The sequence below is a fragment of the Strix aluco genome, chromosome 12 (genome assembly GCF_031877795.1).
Source record: "Strix aluco isolate bStrAlu1 chromosome 12, bStrAlu1.hap1, whole genome shotgun sequence".
NCBI lineage: Eukaryota > Metazoa > Chordata > Aves > Strigiformes > Strigidae > Strix > Strix aluco.
In genome coordinates this window covers 24,911,318-24,932,928 of record NC_133942.1, presented here as the reverse complement: position 1 = coordinate 24,932,928, position 21,611 = coordinate 24,911,318, and the positions used below count along the sequence as shown (strand labels likewise).

Here is a 21,611-nt window from a genome sequence, read left to right as displayed (position 1 = left end):
GGTGTATTTACACAATTAGCCCAGTCACCAAGGTCATAGTAATGCTCTCTGTAATCTGCATCTCTAACAAATTGAGGAGAAAAATGTCCAATTCAAGTAGTGTCATTCAAATACTGTGCTGAGACAGTGCAAGGCCTGCATTAACACTGGCATTAGTAACCTAAAGTAATTTACCTGAATCTCTGGGGCGTGGCATCATTCTTCAGGCAAAGACAAAGCCATTTAACAGGCTTATTGCCCAAATCTGTCTCTAGTTGGAGCTGAGACAGGTACGGTTGCACAGTCCTGCACTCAGAGGAGCTTTGTGTTTAGTGGCTGTGCTCACGGAACATGAGCACATTACTCAGGAGGCAAGATTGCAGTGACTTGTTTATTTTGTGGCTGGGGGGCTTTCTCTGAGCTTGGGAAGAACAGACTTGGGTGAGCATGCAAGCAGGATGGGTTTTTTGTTTGGTTGGTTTTTTTTAACTTAAAGTGGAGTTGGGCTGAATGTGTGGTTTGATTATTTTTTCCTGCTTTAGTACAAGTGAGCCACACTGTTTCAGATTCACGTCTTCAGCTTTTTCATCCCAATTTCTGGCATCTGTAGATCAGAGTAACTTGAAATCTGAAAACTTCTATGCATATTCAAAGTGTTTATTCCCATTAAATATTTATCTTAAAAATGTTTCTGGAGTACTAGCACAGAGACAGCCTTGAGCTCAACTGATGTGCTTTAAAAAGCTTTAGTTTAAGGGCAGATCACTGAGTTGTCTTTCTCAGGCGGTACATCTTTGTTGCAATGAGGATGTTGCTTGATACATGTTCATGATAAATATTCTTGCATATTTATAGCAGTCACAGAAGTCTGTTGACTTACTGCTTTGGAAAATATTGACAAAGCCTCCACTGATTTCAGATGGATGTTTATATGACTGGTTTAAAATGGGAAGATGAAGGACTCTTTGTTTCTGACTTTATCTAAATTTAATAACAGGTTTCAGTTGGGTGGTTTTTTTTTTTCCATATTGCAAAACAGAGTTGTGGCTCTTATTAAAAGAGGAATATGGTTGGATAATCTGTCAACTTCCCTTAACAGTATTACAGAATAATCAAATAACTGTCACTGACATTCATGGTACAGGGAGTCTCCACAGAGACTGGATTCAACCACTGTTGATACTTAGGTCTGTGTTAGCACAGTGGGGTTGTTTCCTTACTGGGTTTGAGGAAAAAACAACTGTAAGAGTCTGTCTTGAGAAACAGGATTTATATTTTTTTAAAATGTGTGGCATTGAATTATATGGCTGAAATTACAAGGATGCTTAAATGCAAGAATGGGAGCTGTGGATTCCTCTGAACTTCAGGTCTGTTCTCAGGTGATGGTTTTTATACTGTTAAAAAAGGCTAATACACTGAAAAGGAAATAAATGTGATGTTCTAGAAACAAGAGGGGTCTTCCTAGTACAGGCATAGATGGATGGAGACAAGCTTTCTGCATGGGAATTTCATCATGTAGGTTTTGTCTTGCCTTCTCTGCAAGACCAGAAAACCTGGAAGTAAATCCGAAGTGTTGCCGGGAGAACACGTGTGTGGTACATGATTTTATCTCTTCCTACAGAACTCTTGCATTACACTTCAGAGTTCTTAACTTGTAACTGTTCAATCAGTACTGGTTGAAACCAGCCCTGTTTGTTTTCTACAGCTAAAAGGTGCAGGCTTAATCCTTGTAGTGTGAGAATGTAAGCCTATGAATTCCTCAGTTTAGCATTGTCTGTCTTTCCAGTGAAAGCCCCTTGGAGTTAAATGGATGGTCAATGTTGAATATACACATGCTTTTCTGAAGGAGTGGATAGGCCCATCCACTGTGCCACATAAACCATCTCATGTTCTTTATGTTATTATTTCTGTATTATTTCTGTGCCTCTAATGTTTCCCTTTTTTGTTCGGGCAACAGCAAATCTGCTTGCGTGAGGTACAGCATGCCAACAACAGAATAGGAAGTCCTAATTGATGAGGGAATTTTTCTGCCACAGCTGAACACATCATGGATGTAAACAGAACATAGATGTAAGAAAAAAGGACATCCTTTGTAGTCACTTCTGAAAAAAATTACATAACTACATTTATAGAAGGGTTATTTTCCATCTTTTTCGATTGGGTTCCAATTCAGTCTGAAATGCAGCGTGTGGACTATGCCAGCTACATCAGCTGTACACTGTCAGCTGGAATACCCTGGGATATATGCTCTGAAATCAAATGCCATAAATGATCTTTTTGAAAAGATGCAGTGCAAGATACAACATGAAGACATTTAAAATCTAGCCAGCGAATGTTTGATGCAGGAGACTCATCTTAAAAGTAGTAAGTAGTCAGTCTATGTACATTACAAACAGGTGGTTTCATGGCAACTTTCAGTGTCCCCAATTCCTGTCCTTAATGACAGATTTGAAATCCTGGTTTATGCAAATTGTGTCAAATCATAGCATATTTTGGACTTGGATATCTATTTTTTGCTGGGGCTTATAATTACATTTGGCTCCTGAGCTCCAGCCGTGAATGACTGATACAGTAATCCACAGTCCTAGCGAACTCCTGAAATGAGTGTCTGAATTTAGAATAGGTATCATCCTCAAGAAAGGATATTGAGTATTGGATATGAAGCAGTGCACAGTCAGAGGGGAGGTTCAGATTCCTTCTGAAAACAAAACAGATTTCTGTGGTTCATGCATTCAAATTCTTAGATTAAGCCTGCTAAAGGGGGATAAACACTATTAAATGAATCCCAAATCAATTCTGTGTTACACATGAAAGATGACTGGTAGTTTTAGTATAGAGCTCTCTGTTTTGCCATAGTGTACACGTGAAGAGCAGCTGTGCAAACTTCTTAGCCAAATACCTCACCCCTGCCCTGGACAGCAACAGGAACCAGTTCCAGGCTTCTTGTAGCTCTGAGAGCAAATGTCCGGTTCTGCTGATGGGAGTGAGCCTCCTAGGCATGGGACAGTAACAATAATCATGGTTGATCATCCTGGACATACTGGCAGAACATGGGAAGAAAGGTATTTTTTTAATTCTCAGAGTTTCAACTCTGAACCCTCCCAGGAAAAGCAAGAATTTTTATTAACCTCTTTTCTGAATTTACTAACCTTACTTTACTTTACTAGCTGTGAAGACCATATACCTGTGCCTAATACAAACAACTCCAGGTAAGGCTCTGCATTTTCATCTTAACTATTTTTCATTTGTGCTTGCTGCTTTCTCCATCTCCTTTTGTTCAGATAGCAGTAAAGTACAGCTAGATTGTAGCATTTATTGGGAATGTTTATTTTGGGAGTCAAGATAACTTGATTTTTATTTCTGGCTGTTACTAAGTTGATGAGTGATTTTTGAGCAGGTCACTCATCTGTTTCACGATTCATTTTCTCTGTAGAACAGGTTTGTTTCTTTGATAGTCACAGCAAGTTTCAGAGGGAGTACAGATACTACCCACTGAATAAAGAGCTGTTATCTAAACAGTTGATTTTTGCAAGATAATACCACTTAAAAAGTAAAAGCACTTTGGTGAAGAGTGTGGCAAAGATAACCATTTCAAACTTATTTTGTGTTTTGGACCACTTGGACTGGTAGAATGCATTCCCAAGGTGAAAATGGAAAATACAGTAAGATAGTAATAGCTTCGGTTCTGCTGTCAAAAGAACTCTGGCCATACGTGAGCTGTAAAAAACACCCATTAATGATTCAAAAAGCAATGAGGTGCCATCTCAAGACCTAGCGAGCACATGGATTATGCTTCTCATTCCCTTTTGACATGGACGTTAAACTTTTCAAAGGTGTGTACCTTAATTTCTTGGTGAGAACTGGACTTATTGAAGGAACCGTTTTGGGCCCAGTTCTCTTCAGTGTTTTCAGTAGTGGTTTGAATGATAAAGATGCAATGAAGCTGGAAGAGGTTGTAAGCAATTTGAAGGATGGGATCAGAATCAGAGAGAGAAAACAAATTGAAAATTTGGCACCTGAGAAATACATGGAGAAATACACATTGGACAAGTGGTAGGATGGCAGCCAGGCACAGGGAGGCTGCAGTAGGCTGTAACCCCAGTGTGAATCCAGTCAGATGAGGGACGGAAGGCTCATCTCCTGTTCGAGTTGAGAGTTGCCTATGAGAGGAAGGGATCATTCCCCTGAACCTGGCGCTGCCCTGGCTGCTGAGCCTGCGGGTTGGGGAACCGCACCTCATGTAGTACGCGGGCTGGAAAGCAACAAAAATTACAAACGTCCCTGATGGAGAAAGGAGTAATTTGTTCAGGCTGAGAGAGGGAAAAAAGAAAAAGGCAGGATCAGGAGAGAGGGGAAGGAGCTGGCAGTGTGCCCAGGTGGCCAAGAAAGCCAACGGCATCCTGGCTTGTAGCAGCAATAGTGTGACCAGCAGAAGTAGGGAGGTGATAGTCCCCCTGTGCTCTGCACTGGTGAGGCCACACCTGGAGTATTGTGTCCAGTTTTGGGCACCTCAATATGAGAGGGATCTCGAGGTGCTGGAGTGAGTGCAGAGGAGGGCAACGAAGCTGGGGAAGAGCCTGGAGAATAAATCCTGTGAGGAGCGATTGAAGGAGCTGGGACTGTTTAGTGTGAGGAGGAGAAGGTGAGGGAAGACCTCATCACTCTCTACAACTACCTGAAAGGACATTGTAGAGAGGTTGGTGCTGGTCTCTTCTCACATGGGATTAGTGACAGAACAAGAAGGAATGGCTTTAAACTGCAACAGGGGATGTTTAGACTGGACATTAGGAAAAAAATTTTCCCAGAGTGATCAGAGAGTGGAATAGGCTGCCCAGGGAGGTGATGGAGTCACCATCCCTGGGTGTGTTTAAGGGTCGTTTGGATGAGATGTTGGGGGATATGGTGTAGGGGAGAACTTTGTAGAGTCGGGCTGGTGGTTGGACTCGATGATCCCGAGGGTCTTTTCCAACCTGAATGATTCTGTGATTCTGTGATACCGGCTCTTGCACAAAGCGGAGGCCGCCGCGAGGCCGCGGCGGGAGGGGGAGCTGAGCCGGGGCTGGAGGTGCAGGTCTCCCGCAGCCCTGCCTTTCGGCCCTCCGCCGTCAGTAAAACCCGTGCCACGACCCTCGCGGGTCCGGCAGCGCGGAGAGGGCAGCGGCCGGCCCGGCGGGGGGAGGCTTCGCGCCGCCCGCCGCTCCCACAATGCACAGAGCGGCCGCAGCCCCGCCGCCCGCCAGGTAGCAACATGGCGGGCCGCGCCCGGGCCACCGCCTGAGCATCCTCCCTCCTTCCCTCCTTCCTTCCCTCCCTCCCTCCTCCGCCGCCTCCCTCCTTCCCTCCCTCCCTCCCGCCGCCGCCTCCGCCTCCCGCCGCCGGGCTGCCGCAGAGGGGCCGCCCGCCCGCGCCCTGCGCCATGGCAGCCTCCGAGCTCTACACGAAGGTAGGGCGGCGGCGGGGCCGGGGGCTGCGCGGGGGCGGCCGGGCCGCGGGGCGGGCGAGGCGGCGGCGGCGAGGGGGGGAGCGCGGCCCGGGCGGGCATCCCCGCTCCCCGCGCCGAGCGGAGGGAGGGCGGGCAGCGGCAGGCGCTGCCATCCGCGGCCCCGGCGGGAGCCGCCGCCTCTTCCCAAGATGGACCCGCATCCCGGTGCGTGCCCGGACCGGTGAGTCAGGGCCCTGCCGGTCCCCGGAGCGGCTCTGCCCGCCGGGCCGGGCCGGACCGGGCGGGGGGAGGCAGGGCCGCTGAGGCGCCGTCCGCCCGCAGAGCACCGCAGGGCAGCCGGCCGCGCTGCCCTTCCCCTCCCGGGCACCGCGGACCTGCCGGGAGCGAGCGGCCGGGGCGGCTCAGCCGGGCCGGGGGTGATGCGCCGCTCGTCGAGAGAAGCTTTGGGTTAGAACCGTGGTTCCCCGCGGTCCGGTGCCGTTCGGTTATCTCCTTCAGAAATACCGTCCCGTTCCTTGTAGAAAAACACCTTTTACATCACAGACACGTTGATACTAAACTATCCATTTTGGTGACACTGCACCTCTAAGATTATATTTATTATTTTGGCAGTCGTTCAGAAGCCCTACAGTCAGCAGTGATGCGGTGCATGACTCTCATACGCTTTTTAAACAGACATTTTTCTAATCTTTTTAGTCTTGTGCGTTAATATCTCGTCAGCTTCTACCCGGAAACAGTTACTGCCCTATGCATCTTGGTGATGGCAAAGCCTGTAAATCGAGACCTGTGGAAGTGATTGTTTTATCCACTAGCAATGCATGGTTTTCATTGCTCTGCCTTCACCAAGTGCAAAAATCTGAAAAAAATGACAGACCACAGGTTTTTAAGGGCAGAAGAGATGACTGGGGTCACCAGAACTGAGCAGCGCAGAACAACATTGCAAACTCCAAATACTTCTTTCAGAAAGCTTTTGCAGTCAAAGTGTGTTTTATGGAAAGCCGTGTCATCAAGATCCTTGAACCACTTTATAAAATACTCTGAAATTATCCCCAGTCTAGCTCATTGTGTGAGGAGAGAAAGGAAAGGAAACAGCCTTTTTGTTTTGGCATGAATAGTTCACTTTATTTGTAGAGTCCTCCCACTCGGATGCGGTGGACAGCACGTTGACTGTGCATCAGTACAAATCGAACTGGACAGTCCCTTCAATAGGTTTGACCATACCTGAATAGTGTATTTGTGTAGGAGAGATTGGATGTGAGGAAGTGAGGTGCATGCCTGCACCCCCTAAAGAATGCTCAGTACATTAGTTGGTAGGAGGCACCTCGGTGTCTTGTGTCTCACAGAAGAGTATGCCTGTTAACTGTTTTTGCAAAAAGGCATGAAAGGCATATTGATCAAGAGAGCAGTGGTACTGCAGAGTTGTTCCCAGGTGCCCAACAGCCCTCCTCTACATAAGGATTTATTTTGGAAAGGTATTTGGAAAGGTATCTTGATTTATCTCTCTGTGGATGTTCTGATTACGGAATTAAAATGTCTCCTAAAGAGTTGATCAGAAATACCTTTTTTAAAATTTTCAGCCCTGCCTGACCTTGAATTCACTTCCTTGAGTGGTTAAATCCTTTGGTCAGAAGCAGCCCCAAAAATGTTTGGTGTCCTGTTTTGGGACTGCATTACAGCGGAAAGCTCAGGGCCCCTTGTAGTTCCCGAGGAAGGCATGGCTCTAATCGGGTGCTGGGATAGGAAAGCTGCTGGGTGTCCAAGAGAGACTGACTCTGCTGTCTTCCCTCTCTGATGTCTTCTTCCCCAAGTAAAGCCATCATGCTGTTTAAATCACGTTCAGTATCTCATCCTTGATCAAGTAACATAAATAATGAATTTAAGGTCATAGCACGCAGAGGTAAAAAGAGCAATTACAAAGTCAAACAAGCACAGGGGTGATCCTCCAGTAGGGACTTGATGGGTGATGAAGGCCAGTCAGATGGCTTCTGTGCTTTACTCTCACACCACAGGCTGTTCTTGTCCTCTTTAGAGTCATATGTAGGCACAGAAAGAGCGACTTTCAGACTTTCACATCTTTTTTGTACTGACAGGCAGAGTCAGGATTGTCATTCAGGACAGCTGCTTAAAGCACCAGAGCTTCCAGTACAGCATCGACACTTAACGTATGGTATTGGCAAAGATATTTCGCTGGCAAGCAGGGTAGGGTGTGAATTTGCAGTACATCATTGCTGGCTATGTGTGTGCATGTATTGGGTTTAAGTTAAAGGACTGGCTCTAGTGCACTCACAAGCTAGTTGTGAACAATGGGCCCAAACCATGCCGGGCTTTGTATTCCTGTGCCCGGTGGTGCTGCAAATACAGACTCTGCTTGAAGGCATGAACTTCAGTTTTGGGGTGTAGCAGTTTAAAACTGCTTTGTGGGATATCCCAGGCATTCTTATTTAAAATATTATGTCTGTGAGCTCTGTTTAACTTGTGCTGTCGGAAGTCTATCACTGGCAGGTTGGTGGTCCTGCTGTAAGATCGTTTCTGAAAGTTTTGGTTCTTTGACTTTGGAAACAAACTTGGGAGAATCTTGCTGTGTCTCCTGAATCACTGTAGCCTGGCTGAGTGGTGCTGGGATGTAGTCAATCAGCATTTCACTAACTGTTGACCAACAACAGATATATACCTACTTCTGCTGACCCGTAAAAATGGATAGGGACAATCTAGGCCATGGGTTGGCTTTTGCTAAGTGTAATCTGCTTTTCTTCAAAATTAAGAACAAGTGACAACGTTTTGCCTAGACCTGGAACTCATTTGACTTCTCTGCAGTGGCCAAACCACCACGTTTCGTGTTAGACATCACCTTTGTGAGTTTCAGGTGTGTAACACCAAGCCCCAGCGCATGCTTTCATTGCCTGTACATGAAAATTAACAAGGCAGATCAGACACTGTTTATGCCACCTCTTTAAAGTCAAGAGTGAAGAGTTGATGTCATTCAGTCATTTTTATTCTCTGTTTCCATCCTTTTTTCCCTGCGTTTGGGTTGTTTCTGTTTCATGCTGTGCTTTCCTAGAGCATGCTGCTTTGCCGTCTTGGGATTTCTGTTTCAGTTTTGTATGGCTGTGTGCAATGCACTTATTTATTTATCCATTCAGTCAGGCATTCTTTTATTTTTATTCTTGCTGTTACCAATATGGTCCTCTCCAGTATCTGAGATTAGGGGCAGCTAGCTCCAGCTTGCTCCTAATTTAGGGCCTCATGCAATTTCGCTTAAGTGAGTGGAAATATTCCTTTGAACATAGAGGAATCAGTAAACAGTTTTCACTAGAGAGCATGGTGTGGGCAAGCTGGACTCAGTAGCTGACCTTCAGTCCTGCTGCTCTCTCCTTGAAATGGTTCAAGTTGAGGGTTTATAAACAGTACATTGACTTAGGGAAGTGTCAGAAGGAACTGCATAGAACAAAAAACTGCTTGTGCCGTCCCCAGCATCGCAAGGAGCCCTAATTTGCTTACGTGGGCCTGTGTGCAGGCAGCTGCTTTGGGTGTGAAGCCAGGGTGTTACAGACTTGGTCCTCCTCTTCAGCTGTCCTGGGTCCTTGCAAATGAAAATGGCAAAAGGCAGATTCTGACCACATTCTGCCTTTCCTTGGGTACGTTAATGGTTCATGGGGAGGGAAATACAGCAAAAACCAACCTGAGCATAAAGAGAGAAAATATAACTGTATTTGCAAATTTCTGTGCGTATTAGTAGGCTTTTCTTGGGGGTTAAAAAAAGCTGCCTTGATTATATAGTCTTGTATGTTGCTGTTCAAACAATTGCATGTGACATAAGTGTTTTTGAAACATTAAACAGTGACCAGTTGTCTCAGTAGATCGCTGCTTTGTTCTTGCAGAGCCGTGCTGCCCAGTAATGCAGAGATGGGAGTCCTTCATCTCCACGCACAACTTGGGCGTCCCGCTCTGCTGCTGAGTCGGACCTGTGCAGTTCAGGGCAGAGAGGCTGTTGCAGAAATCAAATGTGTACTGTCAGTTACATCTGCAAGTGACAGTGAGCCTTTACAGTGTATTTTAGACCTGTATCTCTGCCTCTTCTAAAAATCTAACACAGCAGCAGAAGAGGGGATATTTCAGTTGCTTTTCTGCTTCAGAGACCTGCTGCATCACTGGAATAAACATGATGGCAACTCTACCAGTGACAACTCACAACTGTATGCACCAGGTTTATTCCTATTGCCTTTAACTCGAGTTGCTGGGGATTAATTACCCAACAGCAACAATACTTGATTTAACCTAACCTTGACATTTTATTATGTTATTGTGGGAAAAAAAAAAAAGTTTCCTGTAGTCAAATGCCAACCACACCAGCCTAAGAAACTGAAAAAACTCTTAGCTTTTTAATGGCAATTTTGCGACATGTCAGCAATCTATCATTCTTGTTAAAAGAAACTGTGAGCCTTGGGAAGCAAGGCGAGTGATGGTTTGATTCAGAGCCCAGGCTGTGCCAGATCTGCTCCCCTGGGTGCCACGTGTGTCCGGAGAAGGAAATGATACCACCCTGGGCAGGGTGGTGGGGCCGGAGAGCTGGCAAGCTGTTTGCGAAAGCTTCTTGCAGCCCACAAATAGTTTGGGGGGAGTCATATCCTGTAGGCCTAATGAAACACTGACAGCGTAGCATCGTTGGGAGCTACTTTTGCGGGAGAAGAGATCATAGCTTTACGTTAACATTTTTTTTTCTTTTTTGCTGTAGACCTAATCTTGAAAGTTGTGTGAATTCTTTTTCACACATAAAGAATAATTGTGAAGGTCCCATTTATAATAATTGGTCTTATTTGTTTAATTCTTTGGGTATCATGTTAAAGCATTTACTTAATAATATTAGTGGATTATGTGGGATCCCCCACAAACTGTCATCAGCAATCTTTGCAGAATAATAATGTCTGTATATTGAGCTGCCACTGGTTATTTGCGGTCTGTTTCTACTGCAGTGATTTTATAGCATGTGCCAGTAGGTAATGGTTTACTATTATTTTTTAGATAAATAAATTATCAGATAAAGTGCTGTTGAGCTCCTGCTATGTCAGGAAAAGTGTGCAATGACCACCACTATCTTCCGGTGAGCCACAGAACTCCAGGTCGAGTTGGAAGGGATAGGCAACCGGTCAGGCAGATGTACCTGGCTCTTAAGGTCTCCTCGTGGGCCTTTGGGAGTTTAATCCCTTCCATGTGTTCTAATAACAAAATAATTTGTCTCTCTTTAATGAGATTCATTGTTTAATCTCTGTAGCACTAAAGAAAGCATTTTTGTTATTGAAATTTGCTCATTGAACCAGTTGAATTGGAGGAAGTCACAGAAACGACCAGTATCACAAGGTTTCACTGTTTCTGGATGGTCTGTTTTTAATAGGATTTAAAAAAGGCAAGAAGTGATAGTAAGGTTAATCGAGGATGGTGTTTCTGCTGTGAGGGAAGAGCAGAGCGCAGCTGACAAGTCTGCTGTCCTGTGGGTACCAGTGGGATGGTGCCTGGATTCTCTGGCAAGTCAGACAGCCTCTGCAGCAGACCTCAAAGGAGCCGGCCCTGTGCGGTGTCCTACAGGGACATTGAATTCGAATGTCATTACTTGAAAACACAAAGCATACACAAAACAAATATTTAACTATTTGCTTATATGGCTGGAGCCTTTGACACCTGCATGTATATGTGAGTGTACGTACAGACATTGCTGGTCTGAAAGGCCTCTTGGGTAAGGGGACAACGATGGACCCAGTTTCACTTTGTGCTATCAAGCAGCAGGAGCTCCTCTGGTAAGAGCCAGTGGTTTGTTTTATGCCTCCTGATTAAAGTCAGCTTAGCTTGGTGTGCATGTATGAAGTTAGAGACGAGCAGAATCTGAACTCCTTTACTCGGGTTTTCTTTCGTACGCTTGAAGGTGCAGAGGTTATCTCTGATCTAATTTTGTGCTCGCTGTAGTGGAGCAGTGTTTACTATTGTGTGTATCGCGCTTGACTCTGATAGTGAGTATTTGCACAGTTGGGCCCAGGGCCAAGAAACAGCATTTGGGCAAGGCTATTGTTCCTGCTGCTTCATTAGCAAACTACTCCAATGAGTTGAAGCAGCAGTTTGTACCTTCTGCTTGTCTTCTCTGAACTTCCCATTTTCCCTGAATAATAGGTGGTTCTTGTTGCAGAAAATACAGTGTTAGGCTCAGAATAAACCCATGGTTCTTGGAAGTTTTCATCATGTCTGTGACTTTTTTCTTACACTAAATCTTTTTGCTTGTTATTTTCATGGACCATAACCCTGTTCATGATATGCCACAACAGATGTATGTTTTTGTTTTGGGAATGATGCCTCTAAGAGTTTGATTTGGTTTATATTGGTATCAAAACTTTTAAGTAAGTAGAAATGCATTAGGCACATTAAACCTGTTATCTAAAGGTCATGAAAGAGAAGATTCAAACTGTGTTGAATTCAAAGGCTCTTTACACAGTAACTTTTTCCTTTTGTTGGCTTTACTTCTGAGCTGCATCCAGGATGGAGAGTTTGATTGTGTTGCTAAGGCCTCGTTTACCAATGTGAATAGCAAGGCTTTTAGTGACTTTCCTGGCAGAGAACAGCACTTTCATGCCTGTGCCAGTGCCGCGCTCTGTGCCACCCTTTGCTTAGGACTGCATCATTTCCTCCTCGCTCTCAGTGTTGCTTGGCTTTGCTTATCCCTGGGTTTTCTTAAGCCTGATCCTGCAAAGATTTATCTTTATTCCACATGAGTAATCGCATTGCTTAATTTTATGCTTTGAAATCAAGCACGTAAATCTGAAAGATTGGGCCTTTGATTCTCTATTTCCTCTTATTGCAGGGAAATAACTTGGCTTTTGTATACCTGCTCAGACTAATTTGTGCAGGAAAACAGCTGAAAACATATCCTAGGGATGTCATCTTGTCAAGTTCTTTGTGTTAAGCTCTGTGTATGCAGTTTTGCAGTAAGTTAGGACTTGTCTACTTAAAACCCAATTTTAATATTTAACAGCAAGAGTGTATTTTCAGGAGTAGCTTCTGCTTTCAGGACCCCCACCATCTCAGGGAGATAATGGTTCCACTCATATTTGTAGCCCACTTTCTCAGTTTGCTACAGGCGCAGCCGTTATAACGTGAAATACTGTGTGAGATGGATAACCTGAACTGCCCAGCACTGCACAAATGTGAAAAGCACCAGAGTTATTGAGCTGGTGATCTTAATGATTTTGGGGTCTTCCTTTTCCTGGCCATCTGGGTCATAACCTGTGCCTTTTCTGTCACAATATAGCTGCTTTGCTGCTTGCTCTCAGTTAATCACAGGATTTAGTACTTTTATTTCTGTATATCTTAGTCTGTTTATATACAAATAAAATGTAAAGAAGAGATCAGTGCTGGCTAAAAAGTTTGTGGAGTTTTTGTGTGTGTGTGTGTTTTGTTTGTTTTTTGAAAGAGGATAAGTACTTGGTGTGACTGCATTAGAGAAGTGCCCTTGCTGAATCCTGGGCATTAAGCAGCTGGAAGGTAAGCACAAGAAACATTAGGCACTACTAATAAAGTTTAAAGACTTCACTCCTACTGAATGTCTGTGGATTACAGATATTGACCTAACTTTTAATGTGAATTTTAATGCAAATTCTGAAGAGAGTGAAAATGGATTACTTACAACAGCAGAGATCTTGTGTCTTTACACCATCTGTTCTCCTTAGTGGCATGGATTTAATTTCTTTGGCCTGTTAATCGGGGACAATAGCAAGAATTGTCACAGATCTTTCCCTGAATAATAATAGCATGGAGGTACTCAAGGCTAGGGTAAAGCTTCTTAAAGTGTTAAGGGAGAGGAAGGTACAAACCTAACATCAGATAAGCAAGTATGAATGAGAAGTCACCATGCTGATGAACAGTCTGAGGGAGCAGTATGAAGATTAAATGGGAGGAGAATGAGGAATGCAGAATGCAGATGTGCCTGTAGGGTCATCTTCAAGTCTGTTACCTCCATCCTGTTTGGTGAAAGTTGTGGTTATTTTCTGAACATCTTGAAAGCTGTTGCATTTCTGTCATTGCTCATCAAGTCTTCATTTTTGCCTTTTAACCCCACTTCAGGTGTGGCTGTAGGTAAGGCTGTCAGTGTAATTCACATAGAATAAAAGCTCTCACTGATAATTAGCAAGAGAAGTGGCTTGTTGAGTTTATTTAGCTCTTAGGAGGCAGTGGGGATGGTTGAGAGCAGGCTCTTCCAGGCTCCTTACTTACACTGTGGTCTGATGAGAGCCCTTGCTTTAAAATTAAACGTAAAGGCTAAAGCAGTGTTGGCTTTGAAAGAGCTCTGATTCTGTCTTTATAGTAGTTAACACAGGGGGGAAATACGACGTGTGACTTGTCAAGTTTCCTAAGATTGCTGTGTGGTTAGATGTAAACTGCACGTTTCTAGCTTGACAGTCCTAAATATAGAACAGAGACTTCTCATCCTGAGTGACTTTCATACCCATATGGTTTCTTTTTTGTAAATGGATATGAAAAATCATGAAGTCTGGCTGCAGTTACTGATGGTGTCTTTTGAGTTCTTCCATTTGATTATCACAAGACAAGAGAATTTTGTGATTTACAAGAGGACACTCTTGCTCTTTGTAGAGCCAGAGAAACTAAAAATACTATGAGTCAGTCTAACAATGTGGGAATTCATTGCCCCAACATGGCTTGTCACACGTTACTCTCTGCAGACTCCATGGGTTATTCATAAGTATCTTTAAAGCAGATGACCTCAGTTGTTTTGCTGAGGAAACCAGAGAGAGATTCCCAAGTTGCCTTATGAGTTAGTATACACCAATACAAGAAATATGGACATATTTTCCATGGAGATTAAGCCTGTTTTGCCTGAAAAGGAAACACCAGCTGCCTCTGAAAGTGCTGAAAATCTGTGTTACAAGAGATACGGGATGGAAATAGATGGTTTAGACTGTATGTATGTTAAAGTAAGTAGAATATGATTGGTTGTTTTCTTTTTTTAACAGAGATGAAGGCTGTATAGCCAAGCATGTAATAGCTTATTAGTATAATAGTTTATTAATAAAGGTTTAAAGTAAGTAGAGTTTTGACTTATGATCTGGAGATGATAGAAAGAAGACTTTTTCAAACATGCCAGACAATAATGTGTTTGTTTAGGACATTGTCTCTCTTAGAAAAACTTATCTGAGGAGAAGCATTTGCAGTTGTTAGAATTTGATGTCAGAGTACACTTCTTCCTTGTGACAATCTTATGCATTGGAATTACAAAGGCAATACGAACTTTTTGCAAACAATCAAATAGATAATGCTTGTAGAGAAAAGGAGTGGAATAGTTTCTCTAAGGCTAAATATGGTTTGCAATTTCCAACTAGTGTGAAAGGTTTTAATTTCACTCCCCTCTCCAACATAGAGCTGTTTTCCATAATTTCTCACACCAGTCAAGGTTAGAAATGCACTAACGAAATGGGCTGGACCAGGCAGCACTCGGGTCCCAGTGCAGCCCTGCTGCACCCAGCGACTCGTGTGTGTGCTTTTCTTGGGGGTTTACGAGGGCAGGGCTGAAGATGGCAAGGGGAAGACATGCAGCCTCTTTCGCCAGAGTTTCTGAGAGCAACGCTGTGGCCGTTAGCCCTGGTTCTGCTTTCACAGCTTCCCCCAGCACTTGTGGAGGCTCTTTGGGAGGTTTAACTCTGTTTGCTGGTTTTAAGTTAGAGCTTGCCAGGTCATTCATACCAGGTCATTCTGGTTTCCTTGCATGGGTGCTTGCTGTTAATTTCCCATGAAAAAATGATGGGACTAAACATGGCTTCATTAGATGTGCTTCACTGTTGCTGTTATAATATGGCAGAAAGGTGTCTGTGGTATAGAGTTGACCATAATGACAGACTTATGTTCTGGGTTAGCTGAGTAAAACTAGTTTTCCCTGAATAGCTCAAGCTAAGTCAGTAAAAACTGTTTTAATGATGTAACTACATCTCAGCCTGGGGCTTCTGTGTTCTAACAAAAAATAATGTTAATTTTTGATTTTTAGAACCTCAATCAGTTATTTTACTTTCAGTGTGACTTTCAGTGGGGGCTAGGATTAAGTATAAACAAAAGAATGCTGTTTGGACTTGAACTCAACTTTACAGAAAGATACTCAGAAAAAGTGCAGCCTTATCTACTAACAAAGATTATGCCAAATACCTTTCCTTTCATTTTTAACTTTTACATCAAGCTTTCACAGTTAAGTCGGCAATTGTCCATACTCCAAATGTTTTACAGATATCAGAATATTTAGCCTTATTTCACCTCTGTGAGCTAGGTGACCACTTACGGCTCCACTACTTTTTACTCAATCACTTCTTGTTTCAAACTCCAGCGCTGTAGCACAGCACGGCGCAGTGCATCTGTCTGATCAATGCAGCCCTTTATTTTCCCTTCCTGCCTAAGCGAGTCCTAGATACACCAAAAAAATCTCATGTCAGTGATGCAGATGGCTCTGCACTGAAGCAGAGACAACGAGACAAAAGACAGCGCTTCCTCTTTCTGTGTGTATGAACCCAGGATGAACAACCAGCTGCAGCCAGTGCTATGAGCCCCTTCTGTCCCCGACCAAAACTTGGGCCACGCTGCGTGTTGTGCAAAACAATTCAGTTATCCTGCCTCCTGTGGGTGAGGTTTCTAGAAACTTTGGGGAAAATAATCATAAAAAGCTTCTGTAAGATCTTAAATCCATTTAAGAACTTGAGAAAATGAAATCAACGTTTCATTGTGTGACATCAGCACGTAAATATATATAAGAAACATGAGGGTCTTGACTGAATTTGTACCAGTGGTCTGCAAATAATACTTCAGCATTTAGTTAATTATGCTGTGAAGTCTCTATTATGACTTGCATCATCGTAATGTTAAAACAGAACCCTGCAACCACTTGTTTCATTTGGCCTCATAGTATTTGTTTTCTCGGATCTTAAATTCGGGTACACGTGAAGTTAATCATGACATGTTGAATGTGTTTTTGTGTATTCCTTAAGTATTGTTTTTTTAAAAATTTTTAAATTGGAGTATTTTTGTAATATACCCACGACATTCACTGTAAGCATACAAACATGAAATTATGCATCCTTTTCCTAATACTTTTTCTTAAATGCAACATGTCTCATTAGCTTAATATTCAGCGGATGGCTATAGTTGTTTCATTTGCTCCTAAATTTCTTGTGACCACTCTTCTACAGCTCTTGTAACATGTTTTTCAGGTTGGAGGAATTAGGTGTTTTAAGACAGACTTATAATTAACTTCTTTTTGAAATCACTAGCATATAAATTCAGTGTTGGCCTTTGTTTTGGTGGTAGGGATTGAAATGCAATACAGCGTATGCCTTGGTGTGGATATGACCCCAAATGAAGTTTTTACATGAGTCAGAATATTTTCCTGTCGCTCAGTCTGGGGTAGGCGTCATGCTTCTGCTCAGTTTTCACTGATTGTCTTGTGGTTATTCAGCTGTTTTGTGTCTCAAGTAGTGACCAAAACAGTGATGGTTTTGATCTAGCTGTAATTGCCATCTTTTTTTGAAGATCTTTCAATGCCGCATTCATTCCTTTGACAGGTCTAGAAATCAAAACTATTTCAAACACAAAATTTTCTTAAACATTGATTTTCTTTGACTATATATTTTTAAGTCTGATTTACTTTAAATGAACATTTATTGAGAAGTGTGCTGAATTAGAGGGTAGAATACTGCAGCAAGTAAGACAGAAGTACTGCTGTTTCACTGGGTTTTTATTGTGGGATCTTACGCTGTACGTTTGCTGATGACTGGTGATGTATGAGGAATCCCGTAGGCAGACGGGTCAGGTGGGGAGCTGCAGGGGCATCATCCTTGTCGTCCTGCACAGGCTCATAGGGAAGGATGTAGCTGCACTTTCCTCTTAACACACTGGCCAGGCCAGTGTCTGTCCCAGTCTTTGTGTGGCACTTTGAAACATGTTTTATTTTTCTTTAATTGAGAATACAGCCTTAATTAAGCCCTGTCAGAAGCATCATGTGGGCAAATTCATGGTGTACCCAAGTGGTGCTGCATGTGACTTCCCATTACTGTCCAGTGGTTTTCGGCAGTGGGTGCTACTGGCATCACAAGCTGAGTATGTCACGGAGTACAAGATCGTAACCGTGGCCACTGGCTGAGGATGGCTGCTTGGGGAGGATGGAGAAGAGTCTGTGAAAGGGGGTCTGTGAAATAAAACGGGAGCTGGGAAATGCTGTTCCTGCATGTAGAGGCTTGGGGGGGGTGGTGAATGGGCAACATTTTGATAGCTAAAGTATTGTCTGGGTTAATAATGACTGTAAACCAGTGATACTGTAAACCAGTAATAATGAGTGTAAACCAGATCTGTCTCCCTTTGTACAACATTTTGAAGAGAAGGTCAAGTACAATCTACATAAAATGTAGAAAGCTATGTTTTTAAAGATGAAGAAAATTCACAACTTTTAAACATTTCATGTGTTTTAACTCCTTAAAAATGTTTCTTACAAAAATCGTATCAAATACAACCTGGGAATATAACTGTTCTTTGATAGATTTAGGCGTTTAAAGTAAAACACTTGAGTTTTCTGGCCCTGACGTCAGGCCATAGATTTGCAGGGTGATAATTTTCTCTGAATTTCAGTGAAAAGGTTGCTGATAATTGTAATATTTAAAGAAATTTTAAAAATTACATTTCTGTTCGATGACCAAATTTGCCTGTAGTAGCATGTATACATATATCCTGTGTTTGGGATTTAGCTTTTTTTACATCATTTTGAAGTAAGATGACATTTCAGGTAAATGTAAGTCAACGGACGTTTTTCCAGCGGCTGAAGATGTAAATCTTGCTGCAGTGATTCTTTGTGGTAGTTTTTGATTGTACCTTGTACAATCAAGGCACGTTTGGCAATGTACAAGTTGGTTTTGTTGTTACAAATCCCCAGGCCCTAAATAACAAAGAATGCCTTATAAAAATGCTTAAAGAAGGAAAGAAAGAAAAACCCAAAACTTTTATATCCTTAGGATTCAAATATAGTGGATATTTATATGGTAGATGAATTGCTCAGGTACAACAGATTCTTTTTCACTGAGCTGCAATTCAAGTAGTTTCCTTGTGCGTGGTGAAGGATACAGTGCCTTATGTGCCTAACCTTGAGTACTGCAGGCACTTTGACCTAAATTTGCAAGCCCACTGTCAGTGGTATGCAATCTCATAGTGGTGGTGTCTTAGGGTGTAGCTCAGAGCGTGGGTTACCACTGTCCCCCAGTTTGGCAGCTCTGCCTGTGGCCAGTCAGGGAATTCCCATGAGTCAGAATAATATGGGGCTTTTCATCTTCCTATTAGGTAAACTATGTGAAATTATTTTTCAGGTAAAACGTTAATACAAATTGTCACATATGTTGTCCCCACTATATATCGTAATATAAATGTCTTTTTAAATTAATGCTTTCTAAATATCAGGCCTTAAACTGTGCAAGAGGTGTATAAATGGCTGTTGCTGAGCAACAAGACAAAATACACTCTGTGCCCAAAGAATGCTACTACCTTTAAGAAAATCGATAATTTTTGCTTTGATTCTTTTGCAAAGTTAATGATGCCATTTTCCCCAGGCTGTAAGAAGAATTTAGATGAGTTGGTCAGAGCTTTTGCAGCAGCCTGCTTGTTGTGGAAATGCTCTACTTTTCCATCCTCCCTGGTTCCTTGGCATTTTTATGAAAGGGGAGTAAAGTCTTGTCTGTCTTTTTAAACTGCAACTTTGTTAATAGAAATGCAGTCCTTCCCTGGGACTGCCTGCGTATCGCAGGACAGATGGCAGAAATTTTAGTGGTTTCAGCAGTGGAAGGAAAGGGACATCCTCCCACCTTGTGTGGGAGTGATCAGGATCTCTTTGTAGGGGATCCAGGTTGGTCAAGTTAAGACTTGTGTTCGACTTGTTACACCTGGCTGTGCATCTGCTTATGTTGTTAATATAAAAGCTAAACTTTTCTGTTTCAAGTGTTTCTGGACTTAGTATTATCATTCATGGTGGAGGCACTGTGAACCAAGTATAGGGAAAAATATAAAGCTGAAAAGAAATTATTCTAATAGTATCAAATTATGTTTTCAGAGCAACCCTATCCAAGGAAATTGCACAGCTCAGAAATCCCTTTCTAATGAGTCTGCATTTTGCATAGATAAGTTCAACACTTGTGCACTGTGAACTTTTATGACTTTGTGCTCTGGTTTTTTGTTATGCCTTGCTAGCGTAGACACTCTTCTTATTCCAGCCTAATAATGCAGCCTGCTCTCTCCAGGTGGCCATGTTCAGTTAGCAACAGGTTTAGACTGAACAATTTTGGTCAAATTTGGCTTTGACTTTCTGTTCCATTGGCTCCTTCAGCTAGTGGTGCCAGAATTGATGGTATCTCTGATCCAGGCATTAATGAGCTACTTTATTCCACCCAAAAACAAGGTCATTCTTGAAACAGGGAGAGGCAACGTCTCTTAAATTTTTAATGGTTAACATCTGAAAAACTGTGGGTTTTGAGCCTGGCTGTAAATAAATAATGATCTCTGCTGAAGTGAAAATCATACAAGTTCACTTGTATGGGTAGATCTTGCTGAGAAACTAGGGACAGCTTTTTATGAGTTTAAATTTCCTTTTTAGGATGTAGATAATTTCATGAACTCTTGCAGCTTTTATCAAAAGAGCTGTTAAGCTGGGAAGATACCTCTATCTCCTGCAGTATTTGTGATTGTGCAGTGGAAGTAGAAAACTATTTGACTGCTGAAGTGATGGCCGAGCCGCTTGCATTGCTAATTCCGTTGTCAGCAATGTCAATTAGTACTTCAAGAGGTTAATATCACAGAAGAGAGGCTTTGTGAGTCATATGGTCTTATTTGATAGATAATTATTATAGTCTGCTGATTTCTTCATGTGATCTAAGATGAAATCATGAGGTATGAGGGAATACTGCAATTTCCTATTATATTTTATTATGTAGAACTGTGGCAATACAGCTAGCTTTCTGACCCACCAGTAAAAAACAAAAGCGTCTCCCTGTATTTTTTTCTCCTGTGAACTCTTTTACAGTCACTATATAGATATCACTAAGCCATTGCCTTTCAGCAGCCCAAGTTGTCCTTCCTTGAACAAAGTATGGTGATTCCACAGTTCCATGTGATTTTGGAGGGGGTGGGGTTTTTTATGTTAGACTGCTGAGGCTGAAAGAGAGTCTAGGCAAGACATTGAGTTTTGAAATAGTCCTGTCAGTATGCATTTAATTATTTGTTTTCCTCCTGAATTCAAGGGCATCTCATCTGTGTGCCTTATATTTTCATTCTAATTTTTTTAAAGCTAGTTTAGAGTAAGCAATGGTCCAGTGAATGCTGGGCTGGAGATAGCTGGCTGCTGTCTCCAGCCCATAGTGCCTGCATGATGCTGTGTCTTTGCCGTAGGGCGAGAGGATGGGCTGCATGTCCTCCTCTCATGCCTCTTTCAGTCCTACATCTCCTATGGGGACAGGAAGAAGTCATCAGGGGTGAGCCAGAAACACACCCGCAAAGAAAGTACAACATTATCACCTTGATAGCAAAGCTAAGTTTATTAGAGCCAAATGAATACTGAAACGTAAAGTGCAGGTGATGCTATTGGTAAGCTTGGGGTGACACGAAAGGTAACAATATTTACCTGAAATTTCATTTACTGCCTTTCCTTGAGTAAATCATACTGTTCTCTCCCCTATCAGCAGTTTTATTCTGGTGGTTCAAAATTTACATTGAACTATTACAAAGAGTGATATATTAATTGATCATAATCAGGTGCAATTTCACTAAAGTTCATTTGATTCTTGTCATAATTTTTATTGTCATTTCAGTGCTAGAATTTTGGAATTTATTGTCGGTTTTAGGCTAGAATTTCCTTCCCTTTTTAGAAGGCTAATTTGTAAATCGGTGTCTCTGGAAGTTTATCTCATTTTATTCTTATTTTAATGTAGTCATAAACTTGATTTTGTATAATAATAAATAAAGAGAGATCAATAGTAGAGATACTAAGTAAGGTATTTCCCAAGAGAGAGGCCTCTGGTCCTGTTTCCACCAGTGGTGGTGCTTTGTTTTCTGCTATGGGGTTGAATCCCAGTAAAGGCTAGGCAGCAGTGGATTTTAACATCAACTGATTATATAAAAGATAGAATGAAAA

At 42.4% G+C, this 21,611-nt stretch overlaps 1 protein-coding gene across 8 annotated transcripts in view; it reads left to right on the top strand.

The window, feature by feature from the left end:
• Window positions 1–5,277: 5,277 nt before the first annotated feature.
• The window catches only part of MYO5A (myosin VA), a 101,336-nt gene continuing 85,002 nt past the window's right edge, over window positions 5,278–21,611 (top strand). For all 8 annotated transcript variants that reach the window (XM_074836915.1, XM_074836913.1, XM_074836910.1 and 5 more), the window contains exon 1: window positions 5,278–5,422. In XM_074836915.1, coding sequence (XP_074693016.1) covers window positions 5,396–5,422 — 27 coding nt within the window. In that variant the 5' untranslated portion in view covers window positions 5,278–5,395. The remainder of the gene's footprint in view (window positions 5,423–21,611) is intronic.